Source organism: Entelurus aequoreus, linkage group LG20, assembly GCF_033978785.1.
Source record: "Entelurus aequoreus isolate RoL-2023_Sb linkage group LG20, RoL_Eaeq_v1.1, whole genome shotgun sequence".
Lineage (NCBI taxonomy): Eukaryota > Metazoa > Chordata > Actinopteri > Syngnathiformes > Syngnathidae > Entelurus > Entelurus aequoreus.
In genome coordinates, this window is record NC_084750.1 from 28,544,339 (window position 1) to 28,569,049 (window position 24,711).

At 39.1% G+C, this 24,711-nt stretch overlaps 1 protein-coding gene and 1 long non-coding RNA gene across 2 annotated transcripts in view; one reads left to right on the forward strand and one right to left on the reverse strand.

Annotated features, from left to right (window-relative positions):
• The window catches only part of tuft1a (tuftelin 1a), a 38,602-nt gene that overhangs the window by 2,015 nt on the left and 11,876 nt on the right, over positions 1 to 24,711 (reverse strand). Inside the window, exons 2-11 of the mRNA XM_062029910.1 lie at positions 23,299 to 23,382; positions 19,776 to 19,865; positions 18,350 to 18,436; positions 18,179 to 18,229; positions 14,748 to 14,825; positions 14,157 to 14,267; positions 9,923 to 10,146; positions 8,283 to 8,388; positions 3,206 to 3,289; positions 2,923 to 3,017 (exon numbers count right to left, since the gene is read on the reverse strand). Coding sequence (XP_061885894.1) covers positions 2,923 to 3,017; positions 3,206 to 3,289; positions 8,283 to 8,388; positions 9,923 to 10,146; positions 14,157 to 14,267; positions 14,748 to 14,825; positions 18,179 to 18,229; positions 18,350 to 18,436; positions 19,776 to 19,865; positions 23,299 to 23,382 — 1,010 coding nt within the window. The remainder of the gene's footprint in view (positions 1 to 2,922; positions 3,018 to 3,205; positions 3,290 to 8,282; positions 8,389 to 9,922; positions 10,147 to 14,156; positions 14,268 to 14,747; positions 14,826 to 18,178; positions 18,230 to 18,349; positions 18,437 to 19,775; positions 19,866 to 23,298; positions 23,383 to 24,711) is intronic.
• Positions 663 to 14,861, forward strand: LOC133636171 (uncharacterized). Its single transcript, XR_009822185.1, has 3 exons — positions 663 to 785; positions 862 to 960; positions 14,058 to 14,861. It is a non-coding gene; the product is annotated as an uncharacterized LOC133636171 (long non-coding RNA).

A 24,711-nucleotide genomic window follows, 5' to 3' on the forward strand; every position in this document is an offset into this window, starting at 1 on the left:
CCTGCGCGGAGTCACACGGCGACACCTGTCCGTCAGTAATTAAGTCCCTGATAACCTGGACCAATTCAAACCGTTATGTTTTTTTTATTGTTTAATTTGCATTGCCTCACACGATGAACACTACATATATTTTTATATGGCGCCATATAACACTCCGGGAGCAGTCACTTTTTCCCGGTACTTTCCGCCGACCGCCGTGTTGCTGTCGGGAGGAAAAGCGGAACGACACACATTGTGGAAATAACATTATTATTCGGTTAAATACAAATATATTCCACAACCCCAAACATGTCTTTAGAGAAAGGTTAGTGATGAGCAAAGACAATTCCAGGAAAAGTGGGAGATGCAAGATTTCTTTGTTGAGCACAAGGGCACCCCGACGTGTCTTATTTGCACAGCGAAAGTTGCCGTGCACAAGAAATACAATTTAAAACGTCATTATACAACTGGACATGCTGAAGAGTATGCAAAGAAGCAGCAAGAAGTAGGCAAGAGAAGCCATGTTCAAGCCATGTTCAGGTTCACAGATTTATTTATTGTTACTTCTCACATAGTAAGTATGTGTATACATTGTTGCTGACTGGAGAAATCGAATTATTATTGTTATTAGTTATGACTGATTTATTTACTGAATTCTCATTTTGTTCATTTATATTTTGATTTTATTTTGTGTTGAAAATAAAAATATAGACGTCTTTTATTGCGGCTCAGCCTCACCCAGACTCAGCATCCAGTGGCCCCCAGGCAAATTGAGTTTGAGACCCCTGCTCTAGCTACTGCCACTGGTAAAGTTACTAAACATGTCAGAACTTAGTAAATCTAAAAGGCCTTGTTACGATTCTCAACTTATTCATGACAAAGTCAGGAACAAAACAAGGATGCCTTTGAAAGATGGAGAAGATTGAAGGCGAAGAAGACTTTTTCATCTGACGCCAAACCTGCTAATTTCTTCCTTGATAGGTAAGTAAGGCATTCACGTTTTCTTATTACTTGTAATAAATGGAAATGGACATTTTGTATGTAAACTATATTGTCCAATACAGTCTATGATATTTTCTACTATGATCATGCAACGAATGCTTCGCATGCTAGCCCAGTCCTGACACATCGCCTGTATGTCGATGTGTCATCCAACTGACAGGGCAAAATATATTTCCGACAAATAAAAACCTATGTGGATATGGGTAGTGTCAGTGCCTATTTCGTTCTCAATATGCTGATACGTTGAGGAAATGGGTTCCAACATTAGCATGGCTGTCATGGCAATGTGAAACGTATGGAGACCAAATCACATGATAGAAGAATTCCTCATTCGTATTTGCATATTGTGGACTACATGTACCAAGTTATATGGCAATCTGAAACGTTTGAAACAGTAGCCTATAGGCATACCTTGGTAAAATGTCTCCTTTAGTTTTGGACGTACATTAGGCATGCTCTACTTATTTTCACCAGTATAACCATTGCTAGCTTTGGTTGTAGTTTGTTTTAGTCTTTGTTTTCTGTTAGTACTGACAATAACCATATGATTGCCGTTTGTTGTGATATTGTATGCAGGCATGATGAACTCCTTTTCCTAAAAATAGCCTTATTTTTGTGTAAATGTTGGTTAGATATTTGTTATTGACAAAACGCTTGTCTATTCAGCTATCATGGTCCCAGCACCTCAACACCTAGTAAGAGGCAGTGGTAGTTTGAAGTTCCTTGGAGTAGCCCAGTCGATCGAGCTGGATTCGCCTGCGTATCTGGCAACCTCAGTCAGGGAAAAGGCGAGGGGACTACCAAATTTTGACCGTGGTTGCAATAACATTTCTGGCCAGATTCTTACATATGGCTCCTTTTAAGATAAACAACTAACAATAATCAAAGAAAAATTATTTGTATACATATTTTGTATGTTTTACTCAGGTTTGATTGACAGTATCAGAAGTATCCATTTAATTTCATTATTTAACTGCATTCATTATTTTTGTCACTGGTAGGTTTTATAATATTTCGGTTACCTTATTTTGCTAGACTAGAAGGCTATCAAAAACCTACATTTCTATCTTTTTTTAGTATCATGTTATGTCATTTATTAGGGTTGTACATTTTTTGGCAACTAAAGATTAGATCCGATTCCAATTCCTGGGGTGATGATTCTCGATCCAACACGATTCTCAATTCAAACTGATTTTTGCAATGTATTATTTGGTTTAATAGTTATAATGAAACTTTTTCAAAACAGGCTGCAGGTTAGAAATGTTCCATCTGTAATAACGTATTTCTAAAAATGAATTCTTATTAAACAAAATTGTTTATCTTATTTTATGTTAATCACTTTGATTCTGTATTATTTTAGTTACATGACATTGGCAAACTAAACACCTTTTTTTTAAATGTTTTTTTTAAATTATTTTGCATACCCAAATTATTTCATGTGTATACATTTAATTTTCCTTTTTTTATTTTCTTATGTTTGCTATGTGTATTTAATGTGCATTACTGGAGTATGTTCTTGATTTGTTTTGGTTATCTTATCTTTTAGTTATGAGATTCAACAGTTTTACATTTTGTTTTTGTAATTTTTTATTATTTTTAATGTGTTATGATGTAAAGAACCCAATATACTGGTTACATGAGAGGGGCAATTGAATCCGATGATTAATTATACAATAAAAAGAAAAAATACTAACCATAATATACATGTAGTTTTATTGTTAAATCCAAATGTAATAGATGTTACTTGTATTAATATTATGAATATTTTGTTTTAAAGGGGCACAGTAATTCATTTTGAGCACAGTTTAAAGCATTGTTTATTATACTGTAAATTAAAATATTTAATTATGAATAAATACATTTAATAAAAAAATAGATTTAACGATACTAGGATGATCCCAGGAGAATATATATTGTATATACAGTATATGGTATAAGTACCTGTAGACAATCTGGGGGTTGCGTTCGGATGAAAGATAGGCATGACTGTTTGATCCTTCCAGGAAGAAGTCCACCTGGTCGTGCATCTCTCGGTTCTGAACAAAGATCACATGTCAGTTAACGTGAACAAGAGCTTCTCCCAAAAAGACAATCCTTCCATTAGGTCTTTCTTTCACATCTCACATGTCCATTTGGCAGACATTTGGACGTTTTTACTTCGGTCCTCTCTCACATATAATACATAAAGCTGTTTCTTGGAGAGAAGACAAAGAGGCGCTCTCACCTCAGCCTCCAGGAAAACTACTTTCTCCTCCAGCTCTTTGATCACACGATCGCGCTCCTGGATCACCATGCGAGAGTTCTGGAGCTAAAAACAGCAAACATGAGGTCAAACATGAGCAAATATGAAGACTTGAGACAAAGGGGTGTGCAAAATTCAGCCCATAGCTAATCTTTTTATGATGCCACACCTATGCAAATAACACTTTAATACCACATTAGAGCATTACAAAGAAAGTGTTGCGCAACACTGAAAAGAAAAGTGATATGATGATAAAGTTAGCATTTATAACGTAGATCAGAGGTATTCAACGGGGGGTTCGCAGACATACAGCGGGGGAGCATGCAATTTTGGTTGATAGTTTTTTAAAAATATATATTTGTTAATATTCCCTCTGCATTTTTATCCCACAAATGTACAGTACAGGCCAAAAGTAAACTAGAATATAAAACATGTTTCAGTTATTTCACCTTTTTTTGTTAAGTACATAACTCCACATGTGTTCATTCATAGTTCTGATGCCTTCAGTGACAATCTACAATGTAAATATTCATGAAAATAAAGAAAATGCATTGAATGAGAAGGTGTGTCCAAACTTTTGGCCTGTACTGTATATATTTTTAAACATAGACATTACCATTGATCGAACACACTAGTGTAATTTAAAAACGGCAGTGGCATATCAGCTGTATGGTTTCACTTTTGCATCTCATAGCACATAATTGGGGTGCGTTCAAGGAACTTTGAATTAAGTTTGAAACAGAGGCATCAGGTGTAACGCCGAGTAGATTAACTAATAACAATCATATTATGTATTTTATGAATACTATCAGCTGATGAAAATCCTACGCTGAACTCTACCCTATGCCAATTAGGAAAACTATTTCGCAAAATAAAAACACATCAAATATTTGTTATTATATTCTTGTCAGCATTTAAGATAGCTAGCTAGTGATTAGCGCTCTAGTTTCCAGCTATCGATTAGTGGCGCTAGCTGCCAGCTAGAGATTAACGGCACTACTGTATTATTTGAATATTTTAGTATTGCACAGTATAAAGCTACATTTTGGACCAGATCGATTTAAAAACATAATTTTATACAGGTTGGGGGTCGCCACTCCTTTTGGGTGTCCTTGACCTGGAAAACGTTGAAGACCCCTGACGTAGATGTTGACCTCCAAAACTAGCAATAGAAAATAGTAAAGAATATTTCTTTTTTTGGATGTCCAATTTTAATTATCGACTTTCATTTTCTGAGCATAAAAAGCATCTCCAGCTGTAAAATATGTTTTATGTGTTATTGTTTGTGACAATATTTTTAATAAATATTGTATTTATTTCAACAACATAAGCGCATTCAAACGAAGCATGAGCTTCCTTCTGTTTCGATTTTTTTTTCTTTCATTTACTTGCTACCAACTAGGGAAGTAACGATATGAACAGTGTTGGGACTAACGTGTTACTTTGTAACGCGTTACTGTAACGCTGTTAGTTTCGGCGGTAACTAGTAATCTAACGCGTTATTTTTTATATTCAGTAACTCAGTTACCAATTACTACATGATGCGTTACTGCGTTATTTTACGTTACTTTTAATGTAGTATGAAGTGTGTTTTATCGGAGCGCTGATTCTTCTTGTGTCACAAACTTGAGAAGAGAGACCTGCGCTCTGTGTGTGTGTGAGTTTGAGTGTGGGGAGGTGGAGGAGAAGAAGGGGGGGGGCGTGTCTGATCATGGCGGAGCCAGAAGTCGAGTTTGTTAACATGGAGATATTTTAACTACTTTTCTTTTGTCGAGCACAAAGAAAATAACATTTTAGTTAAATGTAAATTGTGCTTTGGATCAAAGATCCCATCTACTACCCAAAACAGCAATTTAAATCTGCTGAAACAAGCTACATAAGCAACATGCTTCGACGTAGCTAGTAAAGAGAGACGGAGACTCCGATGCCACTTTCCCTCCACCACTTAAGGATTAACTCTGCCTCTGCTCATCATTCAGCACTGAAGGTACACACTCTGTCAATCAATGTTCCCTCTAATTGTTCATGTGTGAGCAAACGCAAAAACTCCCTGAGCATTCAGTGGAGCCCATGTGAGCAACATCAAACGTGCACACTGTGGCTACACCAGCAGCACACCTGTCCCAAACCTGACTAAATAACAAGTTTAATCTCCATACATCCATCCATTTTATACCGCTTGTCCCTTTCGTGGTCGCTGGAGCCTATCTTAGCTGCATTCGGGCGGAAGGCGGAGTACACCCTGGACAAGTCCCCACCCATCGCAGGGCCAACACAGATAGACAGACAACATTCTCTTATTATTATAATGAAATGACAGCAGTCATTTCCTTTTCTAATATAAGTGTTTAGGTCCACTTACAATGACAATAACAAAAAATATTGTTTTTCATGAATTGTGTACATGTATTGTTTGTCTGGGTGGAGGTCCTGCTTTGGAAATAGTTTGTACCCCTTTCAGACATTGCATTTAGTTCCCATTAAAACATTCACATGTTGCACAATGAGATGTAAGCAGGGAATCATGTGTACATTCCTGCAACTTCCTGTTTGTAAAAAATATATTTGTATTAGTATTTATTTAATATACTAACAGCATTTCATGATTAATAGTTATAAATTAAGATTTCTAATAAATGACACTAGAATAAGCACACATTTGATTGGTAAATCATAGTTTGTTCATATTTGAACAATGATGACGAAAAGTCGTGTCCGTGTCGTGTCGAAAATTGTTATGTGCTTATTTTTTTATTTTATTTTGTGCGTGGCATAGATTTGCCGTGCGCAGAGGATGCTTGAGCAGTGCGCAATTGCACAGGCGCGCACCTTAGAGGGAACGTTGCTGTCAATTCTCTTATATACTCTTTCATTCTAGACTTTTAGAGTGTTTGACTATCACATCACTCTAAATGTATAGACTATAAAGTTCACAAACATAAAGAGGGATGCTAGTGGGCCAGGGCAATCTTTCCTTATCTCTAAACTAAAACTGGGGAAATGTGTAGAGTGTTCTGGGCTTCAGACATGATTTTGTGTTAGAATTCTTTGAGGAAAAAATGCCTGGTTAGGCTTTGTGTATGTAGTGTGTGCCTTTCTTGCTTTACAGCTATGTTGTTATTATGCTGTTTGTTACTTATGTATGTTATGTTGCAGCTATTTAAAACAGTTTTGTCAATCTGTTCTGGCCAGAAACAAATTGGCCCTTTGAAACATATCTTTGTCTTTGTGTGTTGTATGTAGACCACATTGCTTAGCAGAGTTCAGTGATGCAAATGCATGTCAAGTTGATCAACAGATTGTATTAGTCTCCAGTGCAATAACAGTACTGAAATGAAGGCTAAAAGGGCATTAATGGAAGCTTTAAAAAAAAAGAAGTAACTAAATAGTTACTTTTCACAGTAATGCATTACTTTTTGGTGTAAGTAACTGAGTTACTTTTGAAATGAAGTAACTAGTAACTATAACTAGTTACTGGTTTTCAGTAACTAACCCAACACTGGATATGAATATGTCTTATCACGGTTACAGTGACCAAAATGATCACGGCTGTCATTATCGATTGTTCAACATGCTCAAAAAGTACCAGAAATCTTTTGACCCAAATTGTTTTTAATAACTAAAATTAATAGATCAGATACACTTTTACCGATTCCGATATATACAGTCGTGGAATTAACACATTTTGCCTAATTTTGTTGTGATGCCCCGCTGGATGCATTAAACAATGTAACAAGGTTTTCCAAAATAAATCAACTCAAGTTATGGAAAAAAATGCCAACATGGCACTGCCATATTTATTATTGAAGTCACAAAGTGCATAATTTTTTTTAACATGCCTCAAAACAGCAGCTTGGAATTTGGGACATGCTCTCCCTGAGAGGGTTAGTGCTGCAAGGGGTTCTGGGTATTTCTGTTGTGTTACGGTGTGGATGTTCTCCCGAAATGTGTTTGTCATTCTTGTTTGGTGTGGGTTCACAGTATGGCGCATATTTGTAACAGTGTTAAAGTTGTTTATACGGCCACCCTCAGTGTGACCTGTATGGCTGTTCACTTTTGTGTGTGAAAAGCCGTAGATATGTGTCTGGGCCGGCACGCAAAGGCAGTGCCTTTAAGGCACGCCCCCAATATTGTTGTCTGGGTGGAAATCGGGAGAAATTCGGGAGAATGGTTGCCCCGGGAGATTTTCGGGAGGGGCACTGATATTCGGGAACCTCCCGGGAAAATCGGGAGGGTTGGCAAGTATGACTGGAAGACGCATCTGCTCTGTACTTCTCCCTACGTCCGTGTACCACTCCGTACAGCGTCGTTTTAAAAAGTCATAAATTTAACTTTTTGAAACCAAAACCGATAATTTCTGATATTACATTTTAAAGCATTTATCGGCCGATAATATCGGCAGTCCGATATTATCGGATAATATCGGCAGTCCGATATTATCGGATAATATCGGCAGTCCGATATTATCGGACATCTCTAGTTTTAAGTCTTAGAATTTGATTTGTTTTAATGGCTAAGCTTTTATTGTTTTAAAAATGTGATTTGTACTGTAGCACTTTAAGATTTATTTAAATGAATAGTGTGTAACAAATAAAATCTATTAATGGTATTCATTATTTCTGGTGGGTGTTGTGGTTCAGCGGTCCTTAGACACAAGGTAAAAACACCTCTGTCTTGTAATCCTCGGTCGCTCAGTTTAGATTGGGGTACGACGTTTGTTAATGGGGAAAAATTATGTTTCTTGTTTTCACGTTAGTCCGTGAGTTTATAAAAGTGCAGTCACTAATATCACGGGTTTTCGATAATTTTAATTTAAAACGGTAATGCTAACCGTCTGACATTTTTACCGCGGTTATCATTATTACCGTTTATTGTTACATCCCTACTACTGATTCCGTTTATTTATGTTACAGGGCATGTTTCCCCTCTGCCAAACTACATCCCATAGTCTGAGCATGAGCCCCACATCCGTTTGTCTGTAGTGTGTGCACTAAGTAGAAAAAGTTAGGACGCCCGCAACTCAGTGTGTTCTTTACTGGTGTGAAAATGTGCGTCTCACCTGTTCGATCATGTGTCTGACTTTCCTCTGCTGGCTTTTCAGCATGTCGTCCAAATGGTGGATCTTCTCTTTGAGAATGGCCACGTCTTTCTCCAACTGCTCCGCCCTGAAGACCACAAATAATACAACTCTCTTAGTGAAAGGACAATTGAACCTGCTATTCTGCATCTGTGCTCTTTATACACAACGGTGACAAACAGGAAAATGGTGGGCAAAGGCAGTATAAATGCTGACAGATGCTGTTACCGGGCAGAAAAGCCAATGAAAGACACAAAGAGGATAATAGCACATCTTTTGTTCTTAAACAAGGTTTTTTAAATAGAAAAAGTGTGTATATTGAAGCAAATGTCTTTATAAGAAACATTATAAACATGAATAGGGTTCCAGCCTAGAGAACAGTCCCTATTTTAATTAAAGTTTGTGCACTTAATGCGCAACATAAAGTGCTTAAACGAACTTAAGGGGGAGATTAACTGTCTCTCTCTATTAGAGATGTCCGATAATATCGGCCGATAAATGCTTTAAAATGTAATATCGGAAATTATCGGTATCGGTTTCAAAAAGTAAAATTTATGACTTTTTAAAACGCCGCTGTACGGAGTGGTACACGGACGAAGGGAGAAGTACAGAGCAGTTGCATCTCCCAGTCATACTTGCCAACTCTCTCGATTTTCCCGGGAGACTCCCGAATTTCAGTGCCCCTCCCGAAAATCTCCCGGGACAACCATTCTCCCGAATTTCTCCCGATTTCCACCCAGACAAAAAATATTGGAGGCGTGCCTTAAAAGGCACTGCCTTTGCGTGCAGGCCCAATCACATAATATCTACGGCTTTTCACACACACAAGTGAATGCAAGGCATACTTGGTCAACAGCCATACAGGTCACACTGTGGGTGGCCGTATAAACAACTTTAACACTGTTACAAATATGCGCCACACTGTGAACCCACACCAAACAAGAATGACAAACACATTTCGGGAGAACATCCACACCGTAACACTACATAAACACAACAGAACAAATACCCAGAACCCCTTGCAGCACTAACTCTTCCGGGACGCTACAATATACACCTCCCCGTCCCACCACCTCAACCCTGCCTCCCCAACCCTGCCCACCTCAACCTCCTCATGCTCTCTCAGGGAGAGCATGGCCCAAATTCCAAGCTGCTGTTTTGAGGCATGTTAAAAAAATTAATGAACTTTGTGACTTCAATAATAAATCTGGCAGTGCCATGTTGGCATTTTTTTCCATAACTTTGAGTTGATTTATTTTGGAAAACCTTGGTACATTGTTTAATGCATCCAGCGGTGCATCACAACAAAATTAGGCCTAATAATGTGTTAATTCCACGACTGTATATATCGGTATCGGTTGATATCGTAATCGGTAATTAAGAGTTGGACAATATCGGAATATCAGATATCGGCAAAAAAGCCATTATCGGACATCTGTAGTTTGCACACAAAGGCATATTTGGCTCCATGTAAAAGTTTCTAAACCGAAAATATGGCAAATAGAGGTTCCACTGTAAAAGCAATTCCTACATCCACCCCCTGGTGGTTGTGATCAGTATAAGGCCGATGCTGTCATATCATGTTGCAATGGCAACAAAAGCAATTGAACGCAATGTCTGACCTTTGTTCTCCCTTCGGGCCGTCCTTTTGAATGTGGCGTAGCTGGTGCAGTTCCTCCTCCCGGCTGTTAATGGTTTCCCTCAAGGTGGCGCTCTCCTTCTCCATGCCTCCCAGTAACCTCTGCAGCTCCTCTATGCGGTGGTCTTTCTTTTCCACGTCTTCTTCGGTGCTCTTTAACTTCTCCCCCTGCTCGCTGAGACGCTCCCTCAGCATGCTGCCTTCAGCCTGCAGGCGGTGGAGACCATTTGTGAGATAAGGGTGAAGTTTTATTTACGAACATAGTTCCAGCCAGACATGGGAGAATGGTGTCAAATAGGCTGAGACTGCACTTGAAAGGTGTGGCTTGAACAAACATAAGCGCCAACACAGTGGAATCACAAAGGAAAACCTTGGCCAGGCGGTTCTTATAGGTGCCAAACAGTGGATTTGTTTAAGGGAAACAGGAATGTTGTCCCACAGCGTTGTGTGTGGCAGTATAAACAAAGTAGATTTACAAAGCCACCCTAGTGTGTGAATGTGAGTGTGAATGTTGGTTTATCTGCGATGAGGTGGTGACTTCTCCAGGGTGTCCTGCGACCCCGAAAGGGACAACCGGTAGAAAATGGATGGATGCTATGGAACAGGAAGGTGCCTGGAATGGCGGTTTGTTTGTCCATTTTGTAAAAACTGGGATCGTTTCGACATTGTTGACATCAAAGTGCTCAAAAAAGTGAAGGAAAAAAACACAGTTTGTACTAGACTGGATAATTTAAAGATTAAAGTACCAATGATTGTCACACACACACTAGATGTGGTGAAATTTGTCCTCTGCATTTGTCCCATCCCCTTGGGGAGCAGTGGGCAGCAGCGGCGCCGCGCCCAGGAATCATTTTTGGTGATTTAACCCCCAACTCCAACCCTTTGTTGCTGAGTGCCAAGCAGGGAGGTTATGGGTCCCATTTTTATAGTCTTTGGTATGACTCGGCTGGGATTTGAACTCCAACCTACCGATCTCATCTGAGCTTCAATACAAGTGATGGACCACAAAACATTTATCTGGAATTTTTTATCAGAATTGTTATACAGTGGACCCCACTTTTTGGTTATCGGTACAAAATGTTGTCCTGGCTTAGAATTAGCATCACACGGCCAAACATTGCGCACAACATACTAGTACGTATCATATCACGGAATGGAGTTTCCAAGCAAATAATCCAGTCCTTGCCAAATAGTTGGGGGCAAGGGTTGGTGGGGCGGGGGTTTCCGGTAGGGGGCACTTGTGATCCCAGGGAACATGCTTTATCAGTACCATGCTTCAAATCCCGTTTGAAAAGCTGTGCACTGCACAACATGCTTATTGCAGCCATTAATCCTGATTTATTCTAATTTATATATATATATTTTTAAAATCAGTACAGATTGTTTTATTATTTTTTATTTTGTAGTTTGAAGTGTTTTTTTTATATTGTGCTCCTGGGTAATATTGCTGATCAATCAGAATTTTTATTTTATATTATTACTTATTGAGTTTATTTAATTGTATTTTTCCGTATCAAATGGTTTAAGTTGGTCAAAAACTGTCAATAGTTTAATTAAGGATTTGTTTTTAATTTAAGGCAAATTGATGTACTTTGAATATTTTCTACTACAGACTAAAAACAATGTTAATATAGTTATTCTTTGTTTTAAATTGATCTATATTTCTTCATTTTTTTGTTTTATTTAACCTCTTAAGGCCCATGCTGTTTGTTTACATGCTTTTTTTTTTATTTCTCTTTACTATTTGGGCTTATTGGACCCTAATTAGAATAAAAACTAAAAATCATCTTTTAATATGATGTACTTAGTCCATAAGTGCACAAACGTGTACTTCATGTGTAGTGACATGCACATTTTTATTTTTACACTTTTTTTTTCAAAATTCCATTGTATGTTATACTCTTCTGACACCACCAGATAGCAGTATAAGTGTCCATATGTCGGCATAAGACCCCAATTCAGTAGTGTACACAATTTTGGAAATAAGAGCTTAAAGGTGCTGTCCACGCATGTGGCCACTAAGGCCTTTAGAGGTTAATGTTAATAAGGAAACAATGCAGATGCAGAGGTGAACTTACAACAATTTTATAGACAAATACTATTCATAGCCGCTGCGTGGAGTGTTTTCTTCTCCCAAGGGGGGGGGGGGGGGCGTAACAGAAAATAATTAAGAAGCACTGAAATAATCCCACACACTGTGGTAGGGATAGATTGTTTACATTTTACCAATACCAGTACTAAACCGGCACAATCGCACCATAATAATGCTCGTATGTTTAACGCGCCGACAATCCATCAAGCTGTGTGGCTTCATAGCTTACCGAAGTCGTACTAAAAACATTTTGACAGATTTTTGAGCGCCGTGTGTAATGTTTTATATTCTCAATGGAACATTTTAAGTTTTGGTGTTGTTTACTGGCGTCATCTTGCAGTCGACACATCTCTGATGTGTGACTGCCATCTACTGATCACACTTATCATTTCACCATGTACCAAATAAAATTGTTTCGAGGTCGATATGCACAACCAGAATTATGCCGTACATTAGGCGCACTGTCGATTTTTGAGAAAATGAAAGGATTTTAAGTGCGCCTTATAGTCGGAAAAATACGGTACATAAATATTGTCAGGTCTCAATTAGGATTCAAATTCAGGGTGTGTGAAGTTTTTTTCGAGTGGTTCGTATGGATGAATAAAATCCATTAAAAAAAATTATAATTTAGAAGCACTGGTATGCAAGCCTCTTAGTTGCTACTTGTTGGATATTTGCAGTCCATGTCATTTTCTTTGTTAGCTAAGACAGTGTTTTTCAACCACTGTGCCGCGGCACACTAGTGTGCCGTGAGATACAGTCTGGTGTGCCGTGGGAGATTATCTAAATTCAATTATTTGGGTTAAAAATATTTTTTGCAAACCAGTAATTATAGTCTGCAAATGATGTGTTGTTGTTGAGTGTCGGTGCTGTCTAGAGCTCAGCAGTTGTAACCGTGTAATACCGTATTTTTCGGAGTATAAGACGCTCCGGCCGAAAATGCATAATAAAGAATGAAAAAAACATATATAAGTCGCACTGGAGTATAAGTCGCATTTTTTGGGGAAATTTATTTGATAAAACCCAACACCAAAAATAGATATTTGAAAGGCAATTTAAAATAAATAGTGAATAAAAGAATAGTGAACAACAGGCTGAATAAGTGTACGTTATATGACTCATAAATAACTAACTGAGAACGTGCCTGGTATGTTAACGTAACATATTATGGTAAGAGTCATTCAAATAACTATAACATATAGAACATGCTATACGTTTACCAAACAATCTGTCACTCCTAATCGCTAGATCCGATGAAATCTTATACGTCTAGTCTCTTACGTGAATGAGCTAATTAATATTATTTGATATTTTACGTTAATGTGTTAATAATTTCACACATAAGTCGCTCCTGAGTATAAGTCGCACCCCCGGCCAAACTATGAAAACAACTGCGACTTATAGTCCGAAAAATACGGTACTCTTCCATCTCAGTAGGTGGCAGCCGGTAGCTAATTGCTTTGTAGATGTCGGAAACAGCGGGAGGCAGCGTGCAGGTAAAAAGGTGTCTAATGCTTAAACCAAAAATAAACAAAAGGTGAGTGCCTTTAAGAAAAAGCATTGAAGCTTAGGGAAGGCTACGCAGAACAAAACTAAAACTGAACTGGCTACAAAGTAAACAAAAACAGAATGCTGGACGACAGCAAAGACTTACTGCGGAGTAAAGACAGCGTCCACAATGTACATCCGAACATGACATGACAATCAACAATGTCCCCACAAAGAAGGATAAAAACAACTTAAATATTCTTGATTGCTAAAACAAAGTAGATGCGGGAAATATCGCTCAAAGGAAGACATGAAACTGCTACAGGAAAAGCCACCAAAATAGGAGCGCAAGACAAGAACTAAAACACTACACACAGGAAAACAGCAAAAAACTCATACGGCGTGATGTGACAGGTGGTGACAGTACACCTACTTTGAGACAAGAGCTATATTGATGCATGTTTGGTTATGCTTTAAAGTCATTGCGACAACGACTTTTTACTGTCAACTGAGTTTCGCTTTTTAATGATTTCTGCAGGTGGTGTGCCTCTGGATTTTCTCAACGCAGAAGATGTGCCTTGGCTCAAAAAAGGTTGAAAAACACTGAGCTAAGAGAAAGAGTCGTTGTTGGCCTCACCTGCAGCTTCTCTCTCTCCTCCTGGTGCTTCTTCTCGGCGTCTTGAAGCTGCGCATACAAGCGCTTACTCACTTCTCTCAGCTTGGTCCTCTCCGCCTCCTCGTCTGCCTCCTGACAGACCAATCACAACAACAACAACACACGTGAATACGCTCGGAATGACGTCGTGTGTGAAACAAACGCTGCCGTCGGCGAGAGAATGCGGCGGGTCGGGCCCTGCAAGAGAAACCAGGCGTGTTTGTTGCCATCGCCGTGCGTCATTGGATGCTGACCAGTTTTCTCTATTCTTGTGACGGTTCTCATGACTCACAGAAACGTTAATGCTATAAATGGCACGGAGAAACTAATGCGGCGAAGAGCTCAAACTATGAAGGCGATGACGCCACTATGGAATGTGGCGACAAAAGGGAGGGCCTGAATACAATAAGGTAAAGTAGCTATAATTAATTTATTTGGCATCCTCTCTCATCTAACTACTCTCTGGAACCACCGTGTTGACATTCCTGTGAATGTCATTGGTTCAGGTTGTATTCTCAGGGCACAGAGTCAATCACAACTTGTTTTTACAACCAAAACAAAACACACGCTCACCTGTCCATCACTTTTGGCTCCGCCTTTCTGGGCCTGCTTCTTGAATGGGGAGGTGACCTTCCACCCGTTAGTGTGCATCTGGAGAAAGGAGAGGAGAAGAGATGAGGTGAAGCAGGCGACAATGTGTCAGCAACGTACGACCACAGAACTGTCAAGTGTTGCTAGGCAGAGTTCATAGATTTTAATCATAACTATGATTGACCTATGATAGGTCAATGATAGGTCTAAGTTCACACTGCAGGCTCAATCTAATTTTTTTTGTCAAATCCGATCTTTTTAGCTGCCGTTCACATTACAAAATAAAATGAGATTTCTAATGTGAATGCAATCTGACCCGCATGCGGACATGACGTTATGACGTTGCAGGCACTACAGTGTTTACAGAAGTGAAATGGCTTCAGCTCTAATGATGTTGTGCAATCAAAGTGAACATTTTCTGAACTAAATTGTTGTGCGTTGAAGATTAAGAAGGAAGAGGACAAGCATCGCAGTTTTACAGCATCATTTGCCATGATTGTGGGCGAGCAGCTGGCGACAAGAGTGGTAAAACTTTTACATGAGTTCCTAGAACAAAATATTTTCAACTATTTTTCTGCTCCATTGTCTGCTATTTATTTTGTAACCGTCTATTTTGGTGAATAATTATGACGCATTTATATCCACGTACAAAAGCGGCCTGGGTCGGATATGAAAAATTCGAAATTGCACTGTTCACACTGACATGAAAAAATCTGATACAGGTCGCATTTGGGCACAAAAGTCGGAATTGACCTGCAGTGTGAACAAGGCCTAAGCTGTTTGAATTACAAACGAGGAGCCGCCGGTCAGACTTTGATTGATTGAGACTTTTATTAGTAGATTGCACAGTACAGTACTTATTCCGTACAATTGACCACTAAATGATAACACCCGAATAAGTTAATCAATTCATGGTATAAATATATACTATCAGCATAATACAGTCATCACACAAGTTAATCATCAGAGTATATACATTGAATTACATTATTTACAATCCACGGGGTGGGATGTGGAGAGGGTTGGGGCGGGGGTGGGGTGGGGGGGGGGGCGTTAGGCTTGGTTGATATCAGCACTTCAGTCATCAACAATTATATCATCTGAGAAATGGACATTGTAACAGTGTAGGTCTGACTTCGTAGGATATGTACAGCGAGCAGTGACAGATACCATTGCTACGTTTCCACTGCACATTCTTGGCTCGCTTGGGTTTCCGCTGGAAAGTTTTAGCGGAGGTAACGGCAAAAACAGAAAGCTAATCAAGGGCAACATGCATTTACTTCCAGAGAACATTTGACCGAGAGGAAACAAAATGGAGACTGCAGTGTATAAAACAGGATACGCTAACGTTGATTGATTGAGACTTTTATTAGTAGATTGCACAGTACAGTACATATTCCATGCAATTGACCACTAAATGGTAACACCCGAATAAGTTTTTCAACTTGTTTAAGTCGGGGTCCACGTTAATCAATTCATGGTAAGTCGGGGTCCACGTTAGCATGTGCGTTCATTAGTGTTCTTAATCTTAGGGCAAATCCGATTCCAATTCCTGGGGTGATGATTCGATTGTTTATTTGGTATAATAATAATGATATTGAACCTTTTTTTTTTTTAAAACAGGCTACAGGCAAAAAAATCCCTTTATGGTTGCATGGAGATGGCTTAAAAATGTATTTTTTAAAGGCCTACTGAAACCCACTACTACCGACCACGCAGTCTGATAGTTTATATATCTATGATGAAATCTTAACATTGCAACACATGCCAATACGGCCGGGTTAACTTATAAAGTGCAATTTTAAATTTCCCGCTAAACTTCCGGTTGAAAACGTCTATGTATGATGACGTATGCGCATGACGTCAATCGTTGAAACGGAAGTATTCGGACACCATTGTATCCAATACAAAAAGCTCTGTTTTCATCGCAAAATTCCACAGTATTCTGGACATCTGTGTTGGTGAATCTTTTGCAATTTGTTTAAGTAACAATGAAGACTGCAAAGAAGAAAGCTATAGGTGGGATCGGTGTATTAGCGGCTGGCTGCAGCAACACAACCAGGAGGACTTTGACTTGGATAGCAGACACGCTATCTGACGCTAGCCGCCGACCGCATCGATGATCGGGTGAAGTCCTTCGTCGCTCCGTCGATCGCTGGAACGCAGGTGAGCACGGGTGTTGATGAGCAGATGAGGGCTGGCTGGCGTATGTGGATAGCTAATGTTTTTAGCATAGCTCTGTGAGGTCCCGTAGCTAAGTTAGCTTCAATGGCGTCGTTAGCAATGTTTTTAGCATAGCTCTGTGAGGTCCCGTAGCTAAGTTAGCTTCAATGGCGTCGTTAGCAACAGCATTGTTAAGCTTCGCCAGGCTGGAAAGCATTAACCGTGTAGTTACAGGTCCATGGTTTAATAGTATTGTTGATTTTCTGTCTATCCTTCCAGTCAGGGGTTTATTTATTTTGTTTCTATCTGCAGTTAAGCCCGATGCTATCACGTTAGCTCCGTAGCTAAAGTGCTTCCCCGATGTATTGTCGTGGAGATAAAAGTCACTGTGATTGTCCATTTCGCGTTCTCGACTCTCATTTTCAAGAGGATATAGTATCCGAGGTGGTTTAAAATACAAATCCGTGATCCACAATAGAAAAAGGAGAAAGTGTGGAATCCAATGAACCCTTGTACCTAAGTTACGGTCAGAGTGAAAAAAGATACGTCCTGCACTGCACTCTAGTCTTTCACTCTCACGTTCCTCATCCACGAATCTTTCATCCTTGCTCAAATTAATGGGGTAATCGTCGCTTTCTCGGTCCGAAACGCTCTCGCTGCTGGTGTAAACAATGGGGAAATGTGAGGAGCCTTTCAACCTGTGACGTCACGCTACTTCCGGTACAGGCAAGGCTTTTTTATCAGCGACCAAAAGTTGCGAACTTTATCGTTGATGTTCTCTACTAAATCCTTTCAGCAAAAATATGGCAATATCGCGAAATGATCAAGTATGACACATAGAATGGATCTGCTATCCCCGTTTAAATTAAAACATTTCATTTCAGTAGGCTTTTAAAATTGATTCTTATAAAGAAAAAAAAAGAAAAATTTAAATTTTTTTCCGATTGATTTTTGAAAATTAGGAATCGAATCGCGATTCAGATGTATATGAATTTTTTTGGTGCACCTCCTAGTGTTTATTGTCGTATTTCCTCGACGTGTATCCTCAAATGTGAGGCATTGGTGATTTTCCTCGGCCAGCCGTGGTTTATCTCACTCATTCCGTATTGTATTGGCCCACTGAGAAGTAGAAGTAGAACTTTGCGGTACCTCGTTTCACCAGTAAAAAAACAAAAACAAGACTCACTACTCTGTATTCAATAGAAATAAAAAAACAGGACAACATCGGCGTCTGGCTTGGCGTTACCTACCTTACTTTTAGACGCCATCTGCTCCCTTAGTGTCTTCAGGCAGTACCTCACCTGGTAGAAACGCAAACACACACGCTTGTTTGTTTAGTGAACACAAGGCAGCAGCATGATGACATAACATTGAAATCATGCAAATCGTCTCAGCCAGGACGGTGAGAAAGAGTCACTCACTTCTTGTATCTGTGAAACTTCATCGGACAGCATCTTCAGGTTCTCACTCTGCTTCTGGTTGTCTTGTCTGCGAGCTTCCAAATACACCTAAAACAGAAGTACAAAATTATGAAGCGGCAGAGTTTTTGCGCAAGTCTCCACATTTGATAAAAAATGTGAATATAAGTACACTTACCGTATTTTCCGGACTATAATCTCACTTAAAATCCTTTTTGTTCCTCAAAACTCGACAGTGCGCCTTATAACCTAACGTACGGAATAATTCTGGTTTTGCTCACCGACCTCGAAGCAATTTTATCTGGTACATGGTGTAATGATAATTGTGACCAGTAGATGGCAGTCAAACATACGAGATACGTCTAGACTGCACTATGATGGCAATATGACTCCAGTAAACAACACCAACATTTTATATGTTCCATTAAAAATATAGATTATTACACACGGCGCTCAAAAATCCATTAACATGTTTTAGTACGACTTTGGTAAGCTATGAAGCCGCACCGCTTGGATTGTACTGTGCTTCAACATACGAGTATTATTATGGTGTGTGTATAAGGTAAGACATATTATCTGCCGTTTTGTTTCGCAATATTATGCAAACTTTTCTTACCTTCTGGTACCTGCTGATCTGTATTTGGGATCTGCATAAATAGTGAAAAATTGCGCGCTTCCGCCTTTGTAGTCTGTGACGACACCCTAGTCGATAAACTTCTTCTTTTTCTATATCTTCTTGTTATGTGACATTCATCCTCCACTGTTGCCATTTCTAATATAAAGTAGTTTAAAGTTCTTTCTTATATAAGTCAGTAAACTCGCCATGAAAGCGCTAAAACATACCGGTTTAGTGAGTTTACATTATTCACCCAAGGAACTTTAGTTAATAGAGAGTTCCGGTCGGACGGTTTTTCACGGGACACATTACCGGCGGATTAGGTGATGCTGCTCCGTTATTGATTTAAGTAAAGTCTGAATGTCATTAAAACAGTTAGCGCCATCTTTTGACACTTCTTCCACTCCCGTCCTTGCACGCTACACCGCTACAACAAAGACGACCGGGAGAAGACGCTGCCGAAGGTGAGCCACGTAAATAAGACCGCCTACAAAACGGCGCATCCTGAAGCGACTGCCAGAAAGCGGCTTGAAGATGATCTGTAAAACATAATCTATGCACATTTTTTAGCAGAGAACCACCATTACATGTTATGTAGACCACAAGGAAGTGTTTTCTAATTTAGAAAAAATAATAATAATAATATGACTCCTTTAATGCGCCCTATAATCCGGTGCGTCTTATATATGATAAAGATCTAAATAGAACATTCATCGACAGTCCGCTTTATAATCCGGTGCGCCCTATGGTCCGGAAAATACGGTATACACTTGCAGTAACACTCAATATGTTACGTAATATGGCCCCGCCCACCTTGATCACTTCCACCTGCTCCTCTTTAGCCGGGGTCACAAGCGTCCTGTCGTTGGCGGGCTGCACCAGCGCATAGGCTCGTCCAACCGGCTGGAGAACAACAACATCGGAATTTACAAGATTGCGTGATCATGACGGCTGTTTCCAAATATGTCCACCCGGGAGATACATGGATGACATCACACGGGAGGAGCTGCAGCATGTTTCGGGGTCCGTGTTGCAAAACAACAAGATAGAAACTAATAAAATGTGTCGGGAGTTTGGCAAACTTCATCGGGGCCCAGACACACTTCCTCATATTTGACATGGAAACATCACATCAAGCAGGCAGGGACAAACCAAAGGCGGGAAGAGGTTATGCAACTTTGGCTGAAGAAGTACTGATTATTTAACATGTGGGAACCACCCAAATGGGAAGCAGATGTCTCATGCAACACACACACACACATTTTCCAACGGTTAAAGTAAAATTAGTTAAGTTAAAATAGTTTAAGTCTAAGTAAAGCACAATTTAGGCTTCGAGTAGCCTTAAGTTTGTTTTACAAAGGAACAAAATGTGCTGTCCATAATGTAAACAATAATGCTATGTGATGGTACAAAAATATAAATAAATAAATAATGTACAAAACCAACGATCATAGGTAATTGAAAAATAATAATTTTGTAAACAAGCCATTTATATTAGAGATGTCCGAAAATGGCTTTTTTGCCGATATTCGATATTCCGATATTGTCCAACTCTTAATTACCGATTCCGATATCAACCGATACCGATATATACAGTCGTGGAATCAACACATTATTATGCCTAATTTTGTTGTGGTGCCCCGCTGGATGCATTACACAATGTAACAAGGTTTTCCAATATAAATCAACTCAAGTTATGGAAAAAAATGCCAACATGGCACTGCCATATTAATGCATTATTATTTTTAACATGTCTCAAAACAGCAGCTTGGAATTTGGGACATGCTCTCCCTGAGAGAGCATGAGGAGGTTGAGGTGGAGGCTGGGGCTGGGGCTAGCGGGGGGTGTATATTGTAGCGTCTCGGAAGAGTTAGTGCTGCAAGGGTTCTGGGTATTTGTTCTGTTGTGTTTATGTTGTGTAACGGTGCGGATGTTCTCCCGAAATGTGTTTGTCATTCTTGTTTGGGGTGGGTTCACAGTGTGGCGCATATTTGTAACAGTGTTAAAGTAGTTTATACGGCCCCCCTCGGTGTGACCTGTATGGCTGTTGACCAAGTATGCCTTGCATTCACTTGTGTGTGTGAAAAGCCGTAGATATTATGTGATTGGGCCGGCACGCAAAGGCAGTGCCTTTAAGGTTTATTGGCGCTCTGTACTTCTCCTATGTCCGTGTACACGGCGGCGTTTTAAAAAGTCATACATTTTACTTTTTGAAACCGATACCGATCATTTCCGATATCACATTTTAAAGCATTTATCGGCCGATAATATCGGCAGTCCGATATAATCGGACATCTCTAATTTATATTAGAAAATTAATTGAAACACATCTAGTTATGATGGATAAATCATAACTTGAAGCTAAAAAATAGAAAATAAAACTACAATTCAAATTCAATGAAAATTTAATTTAGCAGCACTTTGTTAGGATTAAGGGTGAAAATGAAATAATTATTAGGGCACGATTTGATTCAGAATCGATTCTCCATTCAAAATCTGTACTTTTTTTCCAATTACATTGGTTGCCAGTTCTATGATTAACTGCATTCTTCCCTTAAAATTGACAAAACAGTTCTGATGAATTTCGATATTACTTAAAAGAAAATTAGTTTTGTTTGGAAAAAAAAAAATTCACCCAAACATTTAATCAAGTCAAATACAAATAAGGCAACGAGAGAAGTATCCAACACTTCTCTTTTCTAAAGTTAGTCTGTCCAGCAGATATAGATGATCTACATCAACAATATGATTTTCCTGAGTTTCTGGACAGGACAGATTTAAAATATAAAAACAAAATAACAATTAGATTTATTTTTTTTATCGATTAAGAATCATTACAAATAAGAATCACAATTAATTCAAAAATCGCTTTTGTGACATCTCTAATAATGATGTTAGAATAAAAATAATAACACTTTATAATTTTTTTGGACCTTTAACATCAAAACTATATGATGTGCAGTGCTGTTTTTAAATGACCGTAAGTCTTGAACTATAGAAAGTATTTTAATGGTTGAAATCTGCGCTTTTGAGTGTTCATACCAAAGACTATAAAAATGGGACCCGTTTCCCTCCCTGCGTGGCACTCAGCATCAAGGGTTGGAGTTGGGGGTTAAATCACCAAAATGATTCCCGGGCGCGGCGCCGCTGCTGCCCACTGCTCCCCAAGGGGATGGGTCAAATGCAGAGGACAAATTTCACCACATCTAGTGTGTGTGTGACAATCATTGGTACTTTAATCTTAATCTTATACAAGTTATTACGGTAATCTACGTCACAGCAGCTCAGACGAGGAACAGAGCAGAGTGGGCGGGGTTTATTTTCAGAGCAGCCAGCCCGAAACGCATGTGTCAGAAACAGATGCAGAAGCTAATTTTTACAACAAATTTCTGCATTAAAAGTGATAATATATCATATTGTAGGTGTTTATTACCCTTTTCATTTGCTGTTTGTTACATTTTTGTTGGGTTTTGCTTGATTGTAAAAGATATAAGACATATGTTGTTAATATTCAATGTTTTATTGTTCATAGTTAATATTGTAAATCCCACTTTCTTTATTTTAATGTACATTTTGCATGTCCCATTCAGTAAAAAACTGTAAAATTCCATTCCGTTTTTTTTTAGGTGGTCTGTCATAGCTTATTTAGAACTCTATCGGACATTGTGACTTTTGGTATTAGTGTTCCTGGAAAACAAAAACAAAAAGGACCCAAACACAGCAAATTTGTACAGCTAAATGTGGATATATAAATTATACACACATACACATTGGCCCTCCCAGACACATTTTTTCTCTCAATGTGGCCCCCGAGTCAAAATATTTGCCCAGCGCTGCTATAGTGATAATCAAATCTCCTTTAATTTTTGTCAAATATTTTTAAAAAAAATAAAAAATTAAAATGCTATGGTTTAGGGTGGATATATGACAGCAAAAAATTACATAAGCTACTAAACTAGAAACTAACAAACAAAGTATATATAGTTTGTTTTAAGATGCAATAATGAATTATGGTACAAAAAAACATTAATGAATTATTTAAATTAAATAAAAACATGTATACATAAACATGTAATTAAATACATTAGAAATAATTACATTTAATATGCTAAATTTAACTAAATTAAATTGCATGTTATAGAATAGGTTGATGCAGACAATAAAAAAAGAGATCCTCTTTGAAAAATAAAAAGTAGGCAGTAAGTTCAATATAAACAGCGATTGCTTACATGCATAAAAATGTAATAAACTTAGGACAGCACATGTACGTAGAAAACACTGCATGATTGTACTATTTGAGTGTCCCTAATCTTGTGTCCAATCAGGAGACCCTCACCTTAGTTCCGTGGTGCTGCTGCTCGGGGGTCCAAGCTGCTGGGTTCTGGTGGTGCAGTGTGAGTCTCAGTCTCCTGCACCTCTCCTGGAAACAGAAACATAACAATATGGAGAGGCGGGCTCGAACACAATTTCCAAAGAAACCGTTATGGGATGGATTTTTTTTTAAAAAGTAGAGGACAGACTGAGTCACTACATGAAAAAGGGGCGGAGCCACATCAGAAATGGAAGTGAAAGATTTTGGAGTCTGCACAGGCACACTTTGTTTTCCACGAAATGCAATGTTATGGACGTCATAGCCACGGAGGGCGGGAAACTTTGGATTTCTGGGAATGTGGAGAGCGCCGGGAGAAGGTCGCCATGGCAACAAGGCCTTGCAAAAAAAAACCTAAACAATCTGGCGGCACTGTAGGGGAAGTCAGTAATACAGGAAACGCCTCTGACAGGAAGAGAAGGGTGTGTGTCCCGTGGGCAGGGAACCCCCGTAATTGATGGTGTGTGTGTGTGTGTGTGTGTGTGTGTGTGTGTGTGTGTGTGTGTGTGTGTGTGTGTGTGTGTGTGTGTGTGTGTGTGTGTGTGTGTGTGTGTGTGTGTGTGTGTGTGTGTGTGTGTGTGTGTGTGAGGGAGGGAGGAGGTCAACGACGTTACATAACACATTCCGAACAACAGGATTGTATGGCAAATGTCAGACACTAGTGCAGAGTTTGACGACCTTTGCTGTCATTTTCTCCTTCCTCTCCAGAAAAACAATCAGCCGGAGTCACAAAACATGACAGTTTTTCCTCATCCTGTTGCATTTAGTTAAGAAAAAAATATTTTTTTACATTTCTCCAAGGTCCTGCATTTTATTTTGATTGCAATTATGAATAATAAATGAGAGAGATGTAAAAGTACACTATGTGGCCAAAAGTATTTGGCCTCCTGCCTTGACTCACATATGAACTTGAAGTGCCATCCCATTCCTAACCCATAGGTTTCAATATGATGTCGGTCCACCTTTTGCAGCTATTACAGCTTAAGCTCTTCTGGGAAGGCTGTCCACAAGGTTGCGGAGTGTGTTTATAGGAATGTTCCATTGAGATGTCCAATAGTATCGGACTGCCGATGTTATTGGCCGATAAATGCTTTAAAATGTAATATCGGAAATTATCGGTATCAGGTTCAAAAACTAAAATGTATGACTTTTTAAAACGCCGCTGTGTATACGGACGTAGGGAGAAGTACAGAGCGCCAATAAACCTTAAAGGCACTGCCTTTGCGTGCCGGCCCAGTCACATAATATCTACGGCTTTTCACACACACAAGTGAATGAAAGTCATACTTGGTCTAACAGCCATACAGGTCACACTGAGGGTGACCGTATAAACAACTTTAACACTGTTACAAATAGGCGCCACACTGTGAACCCACACCA